A 20,386-nucleotide genomic window follows, 5' to 3' on the forward strand; every position below is an offset into this window, starting at 1 on the left:
CTGGGACCATGTCCAGAATAACAGTACTCCGGCCAGGTAGCAGCAAGGCTACAAGTTACATGCTCTCTAAAAAGGGGTTACATGTTTATTAAGAAGGGGGACACAGGCCCTGAAGATTAGGAAAGAAGGACTGGGGCTGGGGGTGGGAGCACCCGGCAAAGGAGGGGAAACTCTACATTTATGTTTTGATGGGGGAGGTGATTGTGGGGGCACTAACAGTCCTCTTTCCTCTCGAGGGGATTTGAGAGTCAGAAGGAACGACTAGAGACTCGTTCCGTTTTTCTTCAGGCCCCCGAACGTGGCAGGAACCCACCCTTTGCAGCGCCAGGCGCCGTGCCTCACTTTCTCCATTTGCGGACTCCAGTTCCCAGGATGCAGAGCAGCGGCCAACCTCCTGGCTCTTCTTCCATCCCCCTCCCGGGAAAGATTGCTCCTGGTCAAGGCAAGGGGCAGCTGGAGTTTCAGGGGCCGATAACTCCAGGGAAACGGAATTAGAAAGTGCACGGAGTCCTAGTTCTACTAGCCGGGCGGTAAAGGAGGCAGTTCTAGGGCCGCGGCGAAGAGGAAGGGGTCTTCTTTCCCACGTGTCTGCACAGCGGCTGGCCCGGCGCAGTCGGGGTTAACCCGTGGCGGAGGGATCCCTTAGCGTGTGCGTAGAACTGCAGAGTCACAGCCTTTCCTCCGAGAGGGCCGGATCCCTCCGCCGCTCCGCTCCAACACAAAATAGGGCCGCGTCTTCTCCTTTCTCCCCCTTCTGGAGTGGGGTTCACCAGGCAAAAGGGCCACCCGGATCTCGCGCCGGAGGCTTCCTGAATCTCCACGACCATTGCCGAGATCTCGGGCCAGGAAATAGCCCCTTCGCAGGAACCACCCTACCGGCCGAACAGGAGGCGGAGGGGGGGGAGGCGGAGCGGCGCCGCGCTGCACTACTTTCCTCTCCGGTTGCAAATGGCTGCCTCGTTCCCCACTTTCCGCTCAGTTTCCTGACCCCCCGGCGCCGGGAGCCGGGGTTGGGCCATGCACCTCTAGGCCCCCCGCGATCGCAGCCAGCCGGGGGTCGAGGGGGTGCCGCCGATCAGAGCCGGCCAGGCCGGGGGCGGGGCAGCTCCCGAGGCCAGAGGGGAAGGGAGGCGAGCGCAGGGCCCGGAGCGGCCGGAGGGGAGCGGGCAGAGGGCTCGCACCGCCCGCCCCTTCCTCTTCCTCGCCCACCTACCCTCCTCCCTTCCCCGGGGGGGAGCAGAAGGTGGGGGGCTCGAAGCCGCCGAGGGCGAGCGCTCGGGGTCGAGGAGCCCGGCGCTGGGGTGTGTGTCAGGTTCAGCTCCGCGGCCCCGCCGGCTCCGTGTCGCCGTAGCTCGCGCGGCCCCGGGGCGCCGGCCCGAGCGGGGAGAGGGGCTCGGCGCTCCTGCGAGGGTCTCACGTTCCATCCGGGCCCGGCGCGAGGCGGCGCGGCATTCCTTCCGGGCTGCTGGGGAGGCGCCTCGACGTTCCATCTGGAGAGCCTCGACGTTCCGCCCGAGCCCGGTGCGGGCGGCCGGGGCGCTGGCCCAGCCCTAGGACTGAGAGGCCGCCCGGCGACGCGGATGCGGATCCTGCTCGCCCAAGATCAAAGCCACCGGTGCTCTCTTTGTGTCCGCTCGGGATTCGCCGCCCAGGGGCTGTCCATGGAAACCTAAACTGCTGGAACCCGAGGCAGAGAACCCTTCTTTGGCTTCTTGCTTTTTTGGGGCGGGGGAGGGTGGCCACTCCGACCTGGATTTACCGTTCTTGGCCCCCCTAAGCCCCCCCGTGCGGGGGGCGGCTGTGATCGCTCTGGCGGTTGGAGGTCGGGGAGCGGCCCGGGCTCTGGCCATGTTCTCGGATGAGGATTTCTGGATCGCCCTGTGAAGAGGTGAGTGAAGTCCGCCCGGCCAGGGCCCAGAAAGGGTTGGACTGGGGGCATAGCCAGATGGACTATCTTGGCCGGAGCTGGCCTGTAGGTTGGAGAAAGGGGTGCCAGAGCTGAAGAGGGTTCCTTTGGCAGGGTCTGTCAAGGGAACCCGAGCCAGTCGCCAGAGCACAACCGAGGCCTGGTGTCCTGGGGTGTGCCTCTTTAAAGACTGGGGGGTTCAGGGAACCACGGGAGTTTGGGAACCTGGCCAGAAAGCCTCTCTGCCTGTTTATTTTTGTGTTGGGGGGAGCTCTACCAAACTAGGACCCAAGCCCTGATGCCAGCACCAATCCCAGTCAGCTGCTTCTCCTTCAGGGTTCCTTGTGGGCCTTGGGAATAGAACAACTTGGGAGCGGGGGTAGGGTGGCACTGCCAGGTCCGATTTACTGCCAGGTTGGACTTTAAGGTTGCTCTTGCCCATCTGGGCACCCAGAGCAGTCTTTGGGAGACTCAGGGAGCCCTAGATCCTTCACTAGGCCTTATTTCACTGTGCAAAGGGGAGAGTGTGTGGAAACTGACCATTGTGATGAAGGGGTGGCTGGGGCAAGAAGGAGGCGGGGCTGGGGGCAGCTGTGGCCTTGCTGTTCAACTTTCAACTACCCCTGCCTGGCAGAGTGACCCTAGCGAGGCCTAGTGCTGTCTTAGCCTGCTTTGCCTCCCCTCCTCTCCGGATGGACATAATCTCTAGGGGATTATAGAGGAGGCCGTTGAGATTTGCTCCCTGCGAATGTGGGCTGCAAAAAAATGGCTTTTGTCTCCCGCTTTCTCTGGGCCTGGTGTGGAGAGCTGGTTGCCCATAAGTCCCTGGCCGATCTTGCAGGCTCCTCCCAGACCTCTCCAACCTTTTTAAATCAGGGAATGTTAACTGGTCCTCTGATCCTGTCCCAACTCTGCAGAATAGGGGGGCCTATATCTCTTTGGAGGAGAAGTGACCTGAGCAGAGCTGTGTCTGCTGAAGCCAATGTTTTCAGCCCTGGCAGGAGGTGTTGGGGAGAAGTGGTGTGTATGTGACTGCACGAAGGGTGCAGCATGAACCTCATGCCTCTGACCCTGGGCTGGGACAGCCCCTCTCACAGCTGTCATGCTGCCCAGCAGGGATTTGGCTGGTGTATTTTGCTCCCTCACTCTACTCCCTCCACCATATGAGGGCTAGACCTCTTTGAGCCTGGTCTTGGAAAGGAGAAAATAGGGATTTGCCCTTGAAAGATTTCTGGGTGGTAATCCTGAGGTGAGAGGTGGCACAGGGGTGCCGGAATGAGGCTAGCTGTCGCCCATGCTGTCTGCCCTTGCCTCCTGTGGAGGGCCTCTCCTGTTGTCTGTCCCTGAAGAACTTCCTTAGATACCTCTCCTTGTTAGCTGTGGCTGACCCTAGGATGACCCAGGGAGTAGTCCGGAGGGTCTACAGGGCCACTGTTGCCATTTGGATTCTTCCCTGGAGGGCCAACCCAAAATGGGGGTGGGGAGAGGTGTGGTTTGAGTTTCAGGCTGGGAACCAGGAAGTCCTGAGTCCTAGAGAAGAGCTGTTCACTCAAGGGCCTGCTTCAGCCTTTCACCTCTCCAAGCCTCCATTTCCCCTTTGGCTGGGAAAATGGAGTTAAAGCTTTTGGTCTGGGATGGAGGCAGGGAGGAAAGTGGGTTGAGATGGATCCCTGCTTTTTTCCTTGCTGTTCTGGGCCTCTTTGGCCTAGGATTAAGGGGACCCACCACGGTTTTACTCCCTAGATCTGTATTTCTCTGGGATCCCTAATTCCCCTGAGGAAGCCTGGCCGGGCATTACCCCAGTTTAGATCCAGGGAAAAAACCCTTGGTGTGGATGTGTGGTTTCTGGCTGTGAATGATGGGACAGGGGAACCTATGGTCTTTATTTGTTTAGATCTGTTTAAGGAGGGGCCTGACAACTGGTACTCAGCATTGGGGTGCAGGCGCTAGACTGCAGGGTCGTGAAATAGGGCTTCTTGGAAGTGCCTCTAGATTCTTTTTCCTCAGCTTGGGGGACACTCAACCCTTTGCTTATCTCTCATCTTCCATGGTGCCGTGAATGAGGCTGCCGCTTTGGAGGATGTTGGTACTGATTCCCAAGGCTAGACGAAGGTGGTTTCTGTAGCTCCCCAAGCAGTGCCAGCATTACCAGCTTGAGAGGGCTGCGCTTGGGGGAGGGCGGAGGAATTTGTCCCTCTGGCCTTGTGTGAGGCAGTCCTCCTCCCACCCACTGTACTATCACTGTTGCTTTTCATTTCTTGATGTTTGTGACTCCTTTAGCCTTAACTTTGAGAGCACAACAGTTGGAAGATCTTGGCGGCATTTAGTGGTAAGGTACAGCAAAAGTTGCACACATTTAGGAAGCTTTGAAGCCTTCCGGGTGTGGTCAGGCCTTGGATAACTGAATAGGAAGAGGAGCCTGGCTGGTGCCCTGACCTCCAACCCCTAATTCACATAGGAGGCTTCTAGGCGGCCCCTTGAAGTTCCAGACCAGCTTTTCTGTGGGCTGGCTAGATGACCACTCTGCTTTCCTTTCAGGTGTGATTGTGTGGGTGGCAGCTTTTCTGTGGGCTGGCTAGATGACCACCCTGCTTTCCTTTCAGGTGTGATTGTGTGGGTGTGATTGTGTGGGTGATTGTGTGGGATGCTATTGTCCTGGGAACTCTTAGACAGGAGGTGGGAAGTGGGAAAGGGCACTGGATCCTCTCTTTACCTCTTTGGTAAAGAGGTGATCTGGGAATAGAGGTAACAGGTATCAGGTGATATTTCACTTTCCCAATCTAGTAGAATCTAATAGTGTGAGGGGAAAAAAGTAAAGTAAAATTTCCCTTCCTGTGACATGTTACATGAGGCCCACTGCCAGTGTCTGGAAATGGAGTGTTAGCTCAGGGAAAGAGGACTGATAATGTGGTTCTTAGGTAATTGATTTATGGATCCTGGGCACCTTTGAGGGTTCCCCACTGTCTCATCTGCCCCAGTCACTCAACCCCCAGTGGCTGACTGGGGTATTTGGTTTGGGAAGAGAGGCTTGTCCTTACTCAGGTTGGTGTGGTTCTTCTGGTTAAACAAGAGGAGTGGAGAAGGTGAGAGATACAGTTCTCAAACTTTTATTTAGAGTTTTGTTTTAGGGATTCCCCTCTACCTTCTGTAGGAAAACTATACTCTGTTTCTCTGCTTAAGCCCCTACCCTTCCCACTAAGAGCTGTTTATACCTGTCCTTTTCTCCCTTCTTCTATAGGACCTCTTTCCTCTTCCTCAGCTCTGTAATTCTTATTCTTTACTTCTCTCTTTTTGGTACTGTGTTTAGTTTTATCTGAGGTTTAGGAAAATATACCCAAAGGTGTGGGTCTTGACCTTCTTAGGTATAACTTTAACGTGTTTCATTTGGCTCTGGGATAGGCAGGCATATCTTAGAAGAGGGGACCGTTACCCGCCACCCCCATAGTGTGTGTTGAAACCCTGCTTGACGGAAGAGGAAGGAAGCTACTTTGCTCTGTCCTGCCCCGTTTAGAACAGCTCCAAGTGGTGGTGTGCTTCCTGAGACTACAACTCCCAGCATGCCTAGCCTCAGGCCTGGCTACACATGCTCAGTAACTCTTAAGGCCCACTTCTGTTAACTACTAGGGACATCTGAGGAGGAAGGGCTGTTGGTGTTGCTAAGGGCAACGACCTGAGGCCTTCAGGCTGGATGAGATCCTGAGCTCAGTCATGGCAAGGGCCAGGGGGTGGGCCTGGGTTGGATTTAGATGGGCAGTGGTGGAAATTGGGGAGTTTCTTCTGTTGTGATTGGGATGTTCTGGTTGAAACCAGTGGAGATGGGGGAGATCCATTCAGAGATGCGCTTTAGTTCCAGTAATGTGTTCTACGTCCTGCAAGACCCCAGGGAGAGGGACTTCGGCTGGACTCAGACTTCTTGTTATGACTGCCCCTGGGTTGGCACTGAAAGGCCTCTAGGATGGTAGCTGACTTAAGACCTGAGGAAAAAGTCCAAGGGATAGGGCCCACCAGAAGCCAGGAACTCAGTCATGAGGCAAAGAGTGATACTGGATGTAGATTGTATGTGCTTCTAGTTGGATGCTGTTGTCCTAGGAACTCTTAGACAGGAGGTGGGAAGTGGGAAAGGGGACTGCATCCTCTCAGAATTCAGCGTAGGAGAAGATGGTATGTGTTTATCTGGGGAGGAGGTAGGCAGTGGGACAACAGTTGGGGAGAGGGACTTTCCTTGTCATTAGTGCAGGAATTTGTAGGTATGTCTTTGCTCTGATTTCTGTAGGGTCTAGATAACATTAGATGCCTTCTCCCTAGGATTTGGGGGAAAGTGTTTAGTGGGAAGACTTACTAGACAAATAGATATCTCTTGGGTCTGACAGGTCTCCCCGAGAGGGCCCTGCCCAGTCGGAGAGAGGGATGGACAGCCCGAAGCCGCCTGGTGAGGATAAAGATTCAGAACCAGCAGGTGAGTAGGGCACATTCTGGGTTTGCTTGGCAGCTTTCTGTTCTACCCAGACAATCTTAGATTTCTGGTCCTAGCACAAGGACAGGAGCTAAGTCCCTCTAATAGACAGGTAATTGAAGGACTTTGTTCTTTGGGACAAAAGTTGAAATGCCATCACTGTTATCCACCAAGGGTTTTGGATAATCTCACGGGTCTGAAGAGTGGACTAGTGCTAAATGGAGGATAATGGCTGATGCGCACTTCTCTGTCTGTTCATTCAGCTGATGGACCTGCAGCCTCCGAGGAGTCAGGTGCCACTGAGCCAGACCTCCCCAAACCACATGTGGGGGAGGGCTCTGTGCCCAGTTCTGGGGGTCCCAGGCTTCAGGAGCCTCCCCAGGACTGCAGGTAACTAGTTTGGGGAAATGAGGATGTAAGGACATACGAGGATTTGATTTGAGAGTCTGGGGCTTTCAAGGTGGAAAATTTAGGAAAATGAGTGGGAAGCATAGGTGTGCAAGTTATGGGGTTGTTTAGGGGTACCTGTGGGCAGGGGCCAGCGTGGTGCTGATGCTTGTGTGTTCACAGTGGGGGTCCAATGCGGCGTTGTGCTCTCTGTAACTGCGGGGAGCCCAGTCTACATGGGCAGCGGGAGCTACGGCGCTTTGAGTTGCCATTTGACTGGCCCCGGTGTTCAGTGGTGTCCCCTGGGGGGAACCCAGGGCCCAGTGAGGCAGCGCTGCTCAGTGAGGACCTATCACAGATTGGTTTCCCTGAGGGCCTGACACCTGCCCACCTAGGAGAACCTGGAGGTAAGTGGAGGGAAGTGGGGTAGCTGACTTGGGCAGGAAACAGGGAAGGGGCTGAGTGGCTCTGAAGCAGTGACGACGTTCTTGTTAACTCTTTCCCCCTTTCCCCCTGTGAAGGGTCCTGCTGGGCTCACCACTGGTGTGCTGCGTGGTCGGCAGGCGTGTGGGGGCAGGAGGGCCCAGAACTATGTGGTGTGGACAAGGCCATCTTCTCAGGGATCTCACAGGTGGGGCCGGGCCAGGGGATTGCGTAGGCCCAGGGCAGGGTGGGCAGGGCTGGTGGGCTTCCGAGAGTCAGGGTGGAATGAGGAGGGCAGGGGGCATACTGGGACAGAGCCAGTGCCTGACGTGTTGATCTGGAGAGAGCTGGCTAGCACTGAGGCTTTGTCTCCACCCTGGCAGCGCTGTTCCCACTGCACCAGACTCGGTGCCTCCATCCCTTGCCGCTCGCCTGGATGTCCACGTCTTTACCACTTCCCCTGTGCAGCTGCCAGCGGTTCCTTCTTATCCATGAAAACACTGCAGCTGCTTTGCCCGGAGCACAGTGAGGGGGCCGCACATCTGGGTGAGAAGTCCTGCCCTTTGGACGGAGGGCAGATGAGGGTCCAAGGGCGCTGGGGGCTCCGTACTCTGCAGAGCACTCAGAAGTCTACAGTTACATACTGTCTGTCTGCCCCACTAAAATACGTGTGGCCTTTGTGAGTGCAGGGGCTTTGCCTGTCTCGTTTAGCATGGTGTCTGCAGTGCCTAGAGCAGTGCCTGGCATATATTAGGCAGACACTTAGTAACTTTTTGTTATTCGTCATTCTGTGTCTGTGGAATGCCTGTTATGTAGACAGCACCGTACCGAGTCCTGTAAGGAATCCATAGCTGACCCGTGTCCTCTGTCCCTTCCCACTGCAGAGGAGGCTCGCTGTGCCGTATGTGAGGGGCCAGGGGAATTGTGTGACTTGTTCTTCTGTACCAGCTGTGGGCATCACTATCACGGGGCCTGCCTGGACACTGCTCTGACTGCCCGCAAGCGTGCTGGCTGGCAGTGCCCTGAATGCAAAGTGTGCCAAGCTTGCAGGTAAGAGTGGGAGGGCAGGAGAGAACCTTAGGCGGGGCACAGGTTAAGGTTGAAAATGAGGGCAAGGAGGACGCTGTTATGTGCCCTGTGCCCCTGCAGGAAACCTGGGAATGACTCTAAGATGTTGGTCTGTGAGACATGTGACAAAGGATACCATACCTTCTGCCTGAAACCACCTATGGAGGAGCTGCCTGCTCACTCTTGGAAGTGCAAGGTGAGTGTCCCCTGATCCTCCTGCCTTACTCTCCCTAAGTCTGCCTCCTACAGCATCCCGGGTTTCTCTGTTGTGACGAGTCCCGTGTTCTCCTCCAGTCTCTGGCTGTCTGACAAGTGCCCGTTTTGCCCGTTCCCTTCCCCTAGGCGTGCCGGGTATGCCGGGCCTGTGGGGCAGGCTCAGCAGAGCTGAACCCCAACTCTGAGTGGTTTGAGAACTACTCGCTCTGTCACCGCTGTCACAAAGCCCAGGGAGGACAGCCTGTCAGTTCTGTTGTTGAGCAGCACCCCTCGGTGTGTAGCAGGTAAGCGGTGTGGACTGGCAGAGATCAGGCTGGGGGATCGGAAGGGCTGACATTGGCAGGGCTCGTGTTAAAGCAAGCTGACTTTGAGAGGAGGGCCCTCAGGGGGCAGTACAGTCCATAGCACTCGTGCCTCGCCCCAGTGTGCTCTCGTGAGGAGCTGATAGCTGATGAGAGCCATGGTGCCTGCTCCCCTGTACCCTCTGCAGATTCTCACCCCCAGAGCCTGGCGATACCCCCACTGATGAGCCCGCTGCTCTGTACGTTGCATGCCAAGGGCAGCCAAAGGGTGGGCACGTGACCTCTATGCAACCCAAGGAACCGGGGCCCCTGCAATGTGAAGCCAAACCACTAGGTGAGTAGGGTTTGAGGGTCCCTGAAAGTAATCCCCTTCTATCGTGTGGCAAGGGACAGTTTCTGCTTTGCCCCAGACCCTGTACTTTCTGTGGAGTACAGCTGAACTAGGTAGGAACATAGTGTGTTATGTCTGCAGGTAGAGAAGGGGCCCAACTGGAGCCCCAGTTGGAGGCCTCCCTCAATGAGGAGATGCCACTGCTGCCCCCACCTGAGGAGTCGCCCCTGTCCCCACCACCTGAGGAATCACCCACATCCCCGCCGCCTGAGGCATCGCGCCTGTCCCCACCGCCTGAGGACTCACCCCTCTCTCCACCGCCTGAGGAGTCTCCTCTGTCTCCCCCACCTGAGGCATCACCTTTTTCTCCACTGGAGGAGTCGCCCTTCTCTCCCCCAGAGGAGTCCCCCCCATCTCCCCTGCTTGAGACACCCTTATCCCCACCGCCTGAAGCATCACCTCTGTCACCACCATTTGAGGAGTCTCCCCTGTCCCCCCCACCGGAGGAATTGCCTACCTCCCCACCACCCGAAGCATCGCGCCTGTTCCCACCACCTGAGGAGTCACCCATGTCCCCTCCACCTGAAGAGTCACCCATGTCTCCACCACCTGAGGCATCCTGTCTGTTCCCACCATTTGAAGAATCGCCCCTGTCCCCTCCACCGGAGGAGTCTCCTCTCTCCCCACCACCTGAGGCATCACGCCTGTCGCCGCCACCTGAGGACTCACCCATGTCCCCGCCACCTGAAGACTCGCCTATGTCCCCCCCGCCTGAGGTGTCACGCCTGTCTCCCCTGCCTGAGGTGTCACGCCTGTCCCCACCACCCGAGGAATCTCCTCTGTCCCCACCACCGGAGGAGTCTCCCACATCCCCGCCACCTGAGGCTTCACGCCTGTCCCCGCCGCCTGAGGACTCACCTGCTTCCCCGCCACCGGAGGACTTGCTTACGTCCCTACCCCTGGAGGAGTCACCCCTGTTGCCACTGCCTGAGGAACTGCGACTCTGCCCCCGGCCTGGGGAGCCGCGCCCGTCCCCTGCGCCCGAGGAGCCTCGTCTGTCCCCTGCGCCCCAGGAGCCGCGTCTGTCCCCTGTGCCCGAGGAGCCGCATCTGTCCCCTGCGCCCCAGGAGCCGCGTCTGCCCCCTGCGCCCCAGGAGCCGTGCCCGTCCCCTGCGTCCGAGGAGCCGCGTCTGTCCCCTGCACCTGAGGAGCTGCATCTGTCCTCCCAGCCTGAGGAGCCGCGCCTGTCCCCTCGCCCTGAGGAGCTGTGCCTGTCCCCCACGCCCGAGGAGCCGCAGTTGTCCCCAGTGCCCGAGGAGTCGCGCCTGTCCCCTCGACCTGAAGAGCCCCCTGAGGAGCCAGGCCTATGCCCTGCACCTGCGGAATTGCCCTCGTTCCTCCCACCTGGGGAGCCACCCTTATCCCCTTTGCTTGGAGAGCCGGCCCTGTCTGAGCCTGGGGAGCCACCTCTGTCCCCTCTGCCTGAGGAGCTGCCGTTGTCCCCATCTGGGGAGCCATCTTTGTCACCTCAGCTGATGCCACCAGGTACGGGGATGTTAGTACCCTCTTACTCTGGGACAGTCTTAACTCTTTATGGCACATCTAATCTAAGAGCCTCTCTTTTCTTCTTTCTCTCCAGATCCTCTTCCTCCTCCGCTCTCACCCATTATCACAGCTGTGGCCCCGCCGGCCCTGTCTCCTTTGGGAGAGTTAGAGTACCCCTTTGGTGCCAAAGGGGACAGTGACCCTGAGTCGCCATTGGCTGCCCCCATCCTAGAGACACCAATCAGCCCTCCGCCAGAAGCTAACTGCACTGACCCTGAGCCTGTACCCCCTATGATCCTTCCCCCATCTCCAGGCTCCCCGGTAGGACCGGCCTCTCCCATGCTGATGGAGCCCCTTCCCCCTCGTTGTTCCCCACTCCTCCAGCATTCCCTGCCTCCCCCAAACTCCCCTCCTTCCCAGTGCTCTCCCCCTGCTCTGCCACTGTCTGTTCCTTCCCCACTGAGTCCCATACAGAAGGCAGTGCAGGTCTCAGATGAGGCTGAGCCACATGAGATGGAGACTGAGAAAGCCCCAGAACCTGAGTGCCCAGCCTTGGAACCCAGCCCTACTAGTCCGCTCCCCTCTCCCATGGGGAACCTTTCCTGCCCTGCCCCCAGCCCTGCCCCAGCCCTGGATGACTTCTCTGGCCTGGGGGAAGATACAGCCCCTCTCGATGGGACTGACACTCCTGGATCACATCCAGAGGCTGGACAGACCCCCGGCAGTTTGGCTAGTGAACTTAAGGGTTCCCCTGTGCTCCTGGACCCCGAGGAGCTGGCCCCTGTGACCCCTATGGAGGTCTATGGCCCAGAATGCAAGCAGGCAGGGCAGGGCTCACCCTGTGAAGAGCAAGAGGAGCCACGTGCACCAGTGGCCCCCACCCCACCTACTCTCATCAAATCTGACATCGTTAATGAGATCTCCAATCTGAGCCAGGGCGATGCCAGTGCCAGTTTTCCTGGCTCAGAGCCCCTGCTGGGCTCTCCCGACCCCGAGGGCGGTGGCTCCTTGTCCATGGAGCTGGGGGTATCTACAGACGTTAGTCCAGCCCGAGATGAGGGCTCCCTGCGACTTTGTACGGATTCGCTGCCAGAGACTGATGACTCGCTGTTGTGTGATGCTGGGACAGCTATCGGAGGAGGCAAAGCGGAGGGGGACAAGGGGAGGCGGCGCAGCTCCCCGGCTCGTTCCCGCATCAAACAGGTAAGGGGCTATCCAGCCACTGATGTGCTTGGTGTCATGCCACTGTCAGAGGTGTAGTCCTGTGTCGCTGATGCCTTCCTGCCTGGCTTATTGCTTTTTTTTTTTTTTTTTTTTTTTCCCGGGCCCCTCCCTTTTTTGGGGCGGTACGCGGGCCTCTCACTGTTGTGGCCTCTCCCGTTGCCGGAGCACAGGCTCCGGACGCGCAGGCTCAGCGGCCACGGCTCACGGACCCAGCCGCTCCGCGGCATGTGGGATCTTCCCGGACCGGGGCACGAACCCGTGTCCCCTGCATCGGCAGGCGGACTCTCAACCACTGCGCCACCAGGGAAGCCCCCTGCCTGGCTTATTGAATCCTGGACTGTCAGAGGTCCTTGAGTGCGCCTTCTTATTTTATCAGGGGGAATACTGATACACAGGGGGACGCGACTTGCCCAGGTTCATGGTAACTCGGCCATAGAATCGGGACTAGAAACTCAGGTCTCTCAGGCCGGTATTGTTTCTTGTTGTACCACGTTGACCACTCTTCTTGGAAGATGTGGAGTGGTTTGGACCAGAGTTACCTACCTGTTGCTATCTGAGAGCTTGGCTTTTTCCCTGGCCCTGACTGGGACTTTTGGGCCTTGTTACCTGCCGTACTCTGTCCCTTCGTCTCTTCTCTTCCCTCCAAGCCTGTGGATGCAGCATGTTAGCCCTCGACTTTTCCTGTAATCGTCCCCTTACCTCACTCAGGGTCGCAGCAGTAGTTTCCCAGGAAGACGCCGGCCACGTGGAGGAGCACATGGAGGACGTGGGAGAGGACGGGCCCGGCTAAAATCAACTACTTCTTCCATTGAGACTCTGGTAGTAAGGAGAGGCCTCCCATCCCCCAAACATGCTTCAGCTGGCCCCTTCAAGATTAAACACCCTTTAAATCTTGCCAGTCCCCTGCACGCTCACCTGCCTGCCTGCTAGCCTAGGGCCCGTCCAGCTATGTCTGTGCTCCTTCTGTGCTCTTGGCCCCCAGGCTTCTCTGAAATCTGATGTTGGGCTGAGGCCCAGTTTGGGAGCTGGGGTGTTCTTCTGCTTCTTAGTCCTGGCTCCTGGCTTTCATCTTAGCCAGGGGTTTATGCCGCCTTGCCCCAACACCAAAGAGGAAAGCAGCTTAGTTGGGGCGGATTTAGCTGCCTCACTTTCCACAACTCTCTGCCTATAAGGTTGCTGATATCGATAGCTCTCCCAGCAAGGAGGAAGAAGATGATGATGATGACACCATGCAAAATACTGTGGTTCTCTTCTCCAACACAGACAAGTTTGTCCTAATGCAGGTACCGTACTTGACTTTTGTAGTCCCGTCTTCAGCAGTGAGACCTGGCAGCCTGAACAGTTGGATATGTGTGTTTCGGTGGGAGGGTAAATGGGGAGAACCAGGGACCTACTCCTGGCATTCCAGAGAATGAGCTTGACACTGAGCTAGCAGCTAGGAATGTAGCAGTGAAAAAGGCAGAAATGGTTTCTGCTCTGTTGAAGCTTAGAGTCTAGGGAACACGAGTAATCTCGAAGCTGTAGGATTTTGTCGCATATATTACTGTCTCATCCTGACCAGTCTTTACCCACCTTATCTTTCACTTCTCCTTAGCATTACCCATGTCAGGCTGTATCATTTCAAATTACCTGATCAGATGGGCAAGGCATGCTAGGAAGGAACGGGGTCCCGTGATGGCTCACCGTGTCCTAATGCTGGGGATGGGCTTCTGGTTCTTTGACTCCCCCTTCTCAGATTAGTGGTGTCATCAGTTACTGGGACTGAGTGGTACTGAGGATGTGAGGTTGGACATTTGGGTTTCTGTGTGTTTCCCCAGGACATGTGTGTGGTATGTGGCAGCTTTGGCCGGGGGGCAGAGGGCCACCTTCTTGCCTGTTCCCAGTGCTCTCAGTGCTATCACCCTTACTGTGTCAACAGCAAGGTGAGTTCAGGGCCCAAGAGGTCTGGCCTGAGGGATGGGGTCGTTACTGCTTATCCTAGTCCCCTGTCTTGGCCACTCGACTTAAAGTGGCCATTGGTCATGGAAGTTGTCCATCAGTTTCCAGTGGTTGTCAAATTCATCTTGGGAAAAAATACTTTGGAAACCGTAGTGGTCTTTATGAGTTTCTTTGTGGTAGACCATGACTTGCTGGTATAATTCAGTCCATCATGTAAACTGTGAGAACTTTACTAGTAGAAAACATGATATGGTCTGGATATAAAATGTAAAATCAGAATCAAACACATGTCCACAAAGAGAAAGCAGTGTTTTTGACTCAAGTATGATCAGTCATTTTGGGGTTTTCACTAATGTTAATTTAGAACTTGTCCACTGCTAACAGTCACTAACTTGTAGCAGTAGCAGGCTCTACATGTTCAAGAAAAACTGGGGGAAATACAACCTAATTCTATCCACAGTCTTTTTGGAGACTTCGCTAGTGAAAGATCCTAATGAGGCAGTGGCCGGGTGAAGCTGTTCTCTGATCAGCAGAGACCCCTGGAAGCCTAAGTTTAAGATCCACTGTTTTTGGGGTGAGGGTGCTCTGTGTAGATTCCCTGTGCTCAAATGGAGGTCTGGCCTGGGTACTGGGGTCCTCCAGCCTCACCTGTGTAAGTCCCCCCGCTCCCCTGAGAGGTCTGCCCTGCCCTCCGCATCACCTCCTGAGGAATTGCCGTCTTCTGCACCAGATCACCAAGGTGATGCTGCTGAAGGGCTGGCGTTGCGTGGAGTGCATCGTGTGTGAGGTATGCGGCCAGGCCTCAGACCCCTCCCGCCTGCTGCTCTGTGATGACTGTGACATCAGCTACCACACGTACTGCCTGGACCCGCCACTGCTCACCGTGCCCAAGGGTGGCTGGAAGTGCAAGTGGTAAGGAGACTGGGATCTTCAGAGGGGCCTGAAATGTTTGAGTGGGTGTGATGTTGAATACATGGCAGAGGCGGGGTTTAGAAGGCCGGGCGGCTTTGGGTGCTTTGGGTGGGTTAGGTGCTGAGGGTCTGTCTTTCTGCCCCCACCAGGTGTGTGTCCTGTATGCAGTGTGGGGCCGCCTCCCCTGGCTTCCACTGTGAATGGCAGAATAGTTACACGCACTGCGGGCCCTGCGCCAGCCTGGTGACCTGCCCGATCTGTCATGCCCCGTATGTGGAAGAGGACCTCCTGATCCAGTGCCGTCACTGTGAACGGTGAGGGTGCCCCTTTCTCCTCATATAAGCCCCCTCTTCCCTGTTCTCAGCCTGGCGTTGTCTCAGTTTATCCCCTCCTGTCTCCCTTCTCCCAGGTGGATGCATGCTGGTTGCGAGAGCCTCTTCACAGAGGATGACGTGGAGCAGGCGGCCGATGAGGGCTTTGACTGTGTCTCTTGCCAGCCTTACGTGGTAAAGCCTGCTGGTGAGTACCAGGGGCGGGGGAGAGGGGAGGAGGGGTCGGGCAGGGGTGCCTTGCTTTGGGACAGGGCCTCTAGCTGCCTTGCTTTGTCCTCTCCACAGTGCCTGTTGCGCCTCCAGAGCTGATGCCTATGAAGGTGAAAGAGCCGGGTGAGTCACAGAAATTCTGAATGCCAAAGCCAGAGGAGACCTTAGGCACTTAGTCCAGCTCCAGCCCCCCAACTTTATCTCGTTATTTTCGGAGAAGGAAACTAAGACCCAGGGGGGTTGAGTGGCCTGCCCAAGGTCACCCCATAGGTCAGTGGTGAAGTTATGACGAGAACCAAGGCATCCAGTTTCCCAGGCAGAGTTCCTTCCACCAGGCAACGCGGCCTTTGTACGGCTAGAATCTCACCTCCAGAGAGCACGGAACACAGCTTTCTCCTTAATGAAGGAGCTGGGGCTCTCCCACCTCCATCGTGATGTGGGCACTGCTCCTGGCATCTGGGGCACTGTGAGCTGGCATTCGGCAAGGAGGGGCCCTCCTGGCCTCAGACAGCTAGAGAATATATTGGGTGAACTGGGGGTGAACCATGAGCAAAGTCCGGCTTCAGCAGGAGCGGTCTCTCTGATCCCCCTGGTTACCTGAGGGAGCACTCGGGCCTCAGCTGGCGCCCGCTGGTGGTCTCTCCTCTCCAGCCCTCAGACCCCAGTCTGGAGTTCAGTCTGTCTCTCTCTCGCTGCTTTTGTCCCAGCTAGGGACTTAGGCCGAAACTTGGAGTTCTGCGCTCCTTGGGGCCTCCATCGGGGGTCACACGCTCTTCCCCCTTGTGCAGAGCCCCAGTACTTCCGCTTCGAGGGTGTGTGGCTGACAGAAACTGGCATGGCTGTGCTGCGAAACCTGACCATGTCGCCCCTGCACAAGCGGCGCCAGCGGCGAGGACGGCTTGGCCTCCCAGGCGAGGCAGGGCTGGAGGGTTCTGAGCCTTCAGATGCCCTTGGCCCTGATGACAAGAAGGATGGAGACCTGGACACTGATGAGCTGCTCAAGGGTGAAGGTCAGGCTGAGGAGTCTCAGGGAGTGCCAAAGTAATGGGAGAGTTGAGTGTTGGGTAGGAGCTGCATTATGACTCCCAGTCACCCTCAAGGCACTGTTGGTCTTGTCCAGATGGCTCTGTGGCAGGGCACTCAGCTCTGTTCTTAGGTGGCAGGATGACAGGGTTAAAAGGGTCCATGCCTCTGACCTGCTTCCATCTCGTCTGTCCCCGTACACAGGTGGTGTGGAACACATGGAATGCGAAATTAAACTAGAGGGCCCCGTCAGCCCTGATGGAGAGCCTGGCAAAGAGGAGACCGAGGAAAGCAAAAAACGCAAACGCAAACCCTATCGGCCTGGTGAGGCCCTGGGATGCAGAGGTGGGGTGGTGAGGGGCAGCTCACCAGGTCCCCAGCAGCTTCTCAGCCTCAGCTCTGTCTCCTTATAGGCATCGGTGGTTTCATGGTGCGACAGCGGAAATCCCACACACGTGTGAAAAAGGGGCCTGCTGCACAGGCGGAGGTGTTGAGTGGGGATGGGCAGCCCGACGAGGGTGAGACGGGTGAGGGCTCCAGTGGGGCCTGGGAGAAGGTGGGGATCACAGGACCTGTGGGACACTGCCAGGGAGGCCTGGGGCAGGGGAGTCCACTCAGAGGGCCAGGGGAGTAGTGGGCCCACTACTGGTGCTGGGGAGAGAGTAGGCAGAAAGTGTCCCCAGGCCAAGTTGGGAGCAGCATGCCCGCTGTCCCCAGAGAGGCAGACACCTCCCATTCGGTCCCCAGTGTTGCCTGCCGACCTGCCTGCAGAGGGTTCTGTGGACCAGAGCTTAGCTGATGGGGATGAGAAGAAGAAGCAGCAGCGGCGAGGGCGCAAGAAGAGCAAACTAGAGGACATGTTCCCTGCTTATCTGCAGGTGGGTCTTAGGCTCCGAGGGGCAAGGGCAGTGTCGGTCCTGCAGGGCATGAAGAAGCCTGTTTCTCCCTGACTCCTCCCACAGGAAGCCTTCTTTGGGAAGGAGCTGCTGGACCTGAGCCGGAAGGCCCTTTTTGCAGTTGGGGTGGGCCGGCCAAGCTTTGGACTAGGAACCCCAAAAGCCAAGGGGGATGGAGGCTCAGATAGGAAGGAGCTCCCGACCTCACAGAAAGGTCAGTCGTGTGGGGGTAAGGTGGTCTGAAGGGGTCCAGTTTCACTCTGTGCTTAGAAGCTGGTAAGAGATTTTAGTGGGAAATGGGCTGGTCTCCAGGAGTTGAGGGTGGGCCGAGGGCCCTGGCCTTGGAGCTGGGGTCCTATTCGGGGCATCACATGTAGGGCATCTCTGATTGGAATGGCGACTGTTGCTCATAGGAGATGACGGTCCGGATGTTGCAGATGAAGAATCCCGTGGTCCTGAGGGCAAGGCTGACACATCAGGTGAGGGCTGCTGGGAGGACTGTGTGCCATCTTGGTTTTGCTTCTGTGAATCTGTTCTGCCCCTGAGCACTATCAGGGATGGAGGCTGGAGAGTGTTCCGTGCCTTCTGTGGTTCAGGGTGGCCAGTGTGGTACCTCCATACTGGCCTTGGCTGATGGGTTTCTCCTGGCAATTGCAGGACCTGAGGATGGCGGCGTAAAGGCATCCCCAGTGCCTAGTGACCCTGAGAAGCCAGGCACCCCGGGGGAAGGGATGCTTAGCTCTGACTTAGACAGGATTCCCACAGAAGGTGAGGCTGTGACCCACACTCCTTGCCTATAAGGGTCCTCTGTGGGAGAAGGAGAGCATCCTACCTGTGAGACTCTCATCTCTACAGCTTCTCTAGTGGGGAGTCGTGGGCACCTTCCCTGGCCGTGACCATTTGTAGCCCTGTGGTGTCCCTTCAACTCCCCAGTCTTCCTCAGCAGCATCCTTCATCGATCCCTCACAGAACTGCCCAAGATGGAATCCAAGGACCTGCAGCAGCTTTTCAAGGATGTTCTGGGTTCTGAACGAGAGCAACATCTGGGTTGTGGAACCCCTGGCCTCGACGGCAGCCGTACACCGCTACAGAGGCCCTTTCTTCAAGGTGATCTGGATAGGAGTGGTTTGAAAACTGGGTGGGCAGGTATGGCCAAGCCTGCCTCCAGGATGGGCCACTTACTCCTTTCGCTGATCCTGTGCCTCTTGTAGGTGGACTCCCTTTGGGCAACCTCCCCTCCAGCAGCCCAATGGACTCCTACCCGGGCCTTTGCCAGTCCCCATTCCTGGATTCTAGGTTGGTATTTATGCTTAACCCCCGTGGCAGTCTCTTCCTTCCAACTGGGGCCATGCCAAGGGAGGGAACCTTGGACTCTTGAGTGCTGCTGTAGCAACACCTCTCTCTGCTCCTTTGTTAGTGACTGTCCTCTGTTGGGGCAGGGCAGTGGCCTGGGGACTCTGGGCAGTTTGTCTGGGGTGGGACTTGGCGTCCCTGCCCTCTGTGACTCTCCGCCCCTGCGCCCCAGGGAGCGCGGGGGCTTCTTTAGCCCAGAGCCCGGTGAGCCAGACAGCCCCTGGACAGGCTCGGGGGGCACCACGCCCTCCACCCCGACCACGCCCACCACAGAGGGTGAGGGCGACGGGCTCTCCTACAACCAGCGGAGTCTTCAGCGCTGGGAGAAGGACGAGGAGTTGGGCCAGCTCTCTACCATCTCACCTGTGCTCTATGCCAACATTAACTTTCCCAATCTCAAGCAAGATTACCCAGGTACCCGTGGGATGAGGGCAAGGGAGACAACCTGTAACATGGCACGTGCAGGGGGTCACCTGCCAGGTCTCCCCTAACACATTCTGTCTGCCCTCCAGACTGGTCTAGCCGCTGCAAACAAATCATGAAGCTCTGGAGAAAAGTTCCAGCTGCTGATAAAGCCCCCTACCTGGTGAGACAGAGGGAGCCTGGGTCAGCGTGGGAACTGAGGGTGTGGGGTGACTTTGGGAAGGTCGCCTCAGTTCTTGCCATTCCCCATTCCCAAAGCAGCTGGGCCAGTAGGGATCAGCTTCTGGGTAGGCAGTGTGAGTGACATTGCGAGGGCTGGGGGCTGAGCGTGAGATTGCGTCCTAGCCTAAGGTTGTGTCCTCTATTCCTCAGCAAAAGGCCAAAGATAACCGGGCAGCTCACCGCATCAACAAGGTGCAAAAGGTGAGTGGGGGCCAGGCTGGGCCGTGCCATCCAAGGCCTGTAGTGGGGCGGGCTCTCTAAGGGTAGGGGGGACGTAGGGCCTGCCTACAGCAGCCTGACTGCTCTGTGCCTGGTCTCCCCCTGTAGCAGGCTGAGAGCCAGATCAACAAGCAGACCAAGGTGGGCGACATGGCCCGTAAGACTGACCGACCGGCCCTGCATCTCCGCATTCCCCCCCAGCCAGGGGCACTGGGCAGCCCGCCTCCTGCTGCTGCCCCCACCATTTTCATTGGCAGCCCCACTCCCCCCGCCGGCTTGTCTACCTCTGCGGATGGGTTTCTGAAGCCGCCGGCGGGCACGGTGCCCGGCCCCGACTCGCCCGGTGAGCTCTTCCTCAAGCTCCCACCCCAGGTGCCCGCCCAAGTGCCTTCGCAGGACCCCTTTGGACTGGCCCCCGCCTACGCTCTGGAGCCCCGCTTCCCCACGGCACCACCCACCTATCCTCCCTATCCTAGTCCGACCGGGGCCCCCGCGCAGCCCGCGACGCTGGGCGCCTCATCTCGTCCTGGGACCGGCCAGCCAGGGGAGTTCCACACCACCCCACCTGGCACCCCCCGACACCAGCCCTCCACACCTGACCCCTTCCTCAAACCCCGCTGCCCCTCACTGGACAACCTGGCTGTGACTGAGAGCCCAGGGGTAGGGGGAGGCAAGGCTTCTGAGCCTCTGCTGTCGCCCCTGCCTTTCGTGGAGTCTCGGAAGGCCCTAGAGGTGAAGAAGGAAGAGCTTGGGGCGTCGTCTCCCAGCTATGGGCCCCCAAACCTGGGCTTTGTTGACTCACCCTCCTCAGGCCCCCATCTGGGTGGCCTGGAGTTAAAGGCACCCGATGTCTTCAAAGCCCCCCTGACCCCTCGGGCATCTCAGGTAGAGCCCCAGAGCCCAGGCTTGGGCCTAAGGCCTCAGGAGCCGCCCCCTGCCCAGGCTTTGGCCCCTTCTCCTCCCAGCCACTCGGACATCTTTCGCCCTGGCCCCTACCCTGACC

At 57.7% G+C, this 20,386-nt stretch overlaps 1 protein-coding gene across 1 annotated transcript in view; it reads left to right on the top strand.

Annotated features, from left to right (window-relative positions):
• The first annotated feature begins 107 nt into the window (after positions 1 to 107).
• KMT2D (lysine methyltransferase 2D) overlaps positions 108 to 20,386 on the top strand; it is a 40,321-nt gene continuing 20,042 nt past the window's right edge. The window contains exons 1-32 of the mRNA XM_024737063.1: positions 108 to 1,888; positions 6,277 to 6,362; positions 6,623 to 6,749; positions 6,930 to 7,153; positions 7,268 to 7,377; positions 7,553 to 7,715; positions 8,054 to 8,219; positions 8,319 to 8,433; positions 8,580 to 8,737; positions 8,944 to 9,089; positions 9,228 to 10,631; positions 10,726 to 11,834; positions 12,564 to 12,677; positions 13,028 to 13,138; positions 13,673 to 13,777; positions 14,524 to 14,705; positions 14,855 to 15,019; positions 15,115 to 15,224; positions 15,323 to 15,370; positions 16,036 to 16,257; positions 16,475 to 16,594; positions 16,684 to 16,788; positions 17,018 to 17,148; positions 17,233 to 17,380; positions 17,580 to 17,645; positions 17,824 to 17,934; positions 18,136 to 18,273; positions 18,378 to 18,462; positions 18,692 to 18,933; positions 19,032 to 19,105; positions 19,315 to 19,365; positions 19,492 to 20,386. The exon at positions 19,492 to 20,386 is cut by the window's right edge and continues 839 nt beyond it. Coding sequence (XP_024592831.1) covers positions 6,314 to 6,362; positions 6,623 to 6,749; positions 6,930 to 7,153; positions 7,268 to 7,377; positions 7,553 to 7,715; positions 8,054 to 8,219; positions 8,319 to 8,433; positions 8,580 to 8,737; positions 8,944 to 9,089; positions 9,228 to 10,631; positions 10,726 to 11,834; positions 12,564 to 12,677; positions 13,028 to 13,138; positions 13,673 to 13,777; positions 14,524 to 14,705; positions 14,855 to 15,019; positions 15,115 to 15,224; positions 15,323 to 15,370; positions 16,036 to 16,257; positions 16,475 to 16,594; positions 16,684 to 16,788; positions 17,018 to 17,148; positions 17,233 to 17,380; positions 17,580 to 17,645; positions 17,824 to 17,934; positions 18,136 to 18,273; positions 18,378 to 18,462; positions 18,692 to 18,933; positions 19,032 to 19,105; positions 19,315 to 19,365; positions 19,492 to 20,386 — 6,994 coding nt within the window. The 5' untranslated portion in view covers positions 108 to 1,888; positions 6,277 to 6,313. The remainder of the gene's footprint in view (positions 1,889 to 6,276; positions 6,363 to 6,622; positions 6,750 to 6,929; positions 7,154 to 7,267; positions 7,378 to 7,552; positions 7,716 to 8,053; positions 8,220 to 8,318; positions 8,434 to 8,579; positions 8,738 to 8,943; positions 9,090 to 9,227; positions 10,632 to 10,725; positions 11,835 to 12,563; positions 12,678 to 13,027; positions 13,139 to 13,672; positions 13,778 to 14,523; positions 14,706 to 14,854; positions 15,020 to 15,114; positions 15,225 to 15,322; positions 15,371 to 16,035; positions 16,258 to 16,474; positions 16,595 to 16,683; positions 16,789 to 17,017; positions 17,149 to 17,232; positions 17,381 to 17,579; positions 17,646 to 17,823; positions 17,935 to 18,135; positions 18,274 to 18,377; positions 18,463 to 18,691; positions 18,934 to 19,031; positions 19,106 to 19,314; positions 19,366 to 19,491) is intronic.

This window comes from Neophocaena asiaeorientalis, unplaced genomic scaffold (genome assembly GCF_003031525.2).
Source record: "Neophocaena asiaeorientalis asiaeorientalis breed wild unplaced genomic scaffold, Neophocaena_asiaeorientalis_V1.1 scaffold134, whole genome shotgun sequence".
Classification (NCBI taxonomy): Eukaryota; Metazoa; Chordata; class Mammalia; order Artiodactyla; family Phocoenidae; genus Neophocaena; species Neophocaena asiaeorientalis.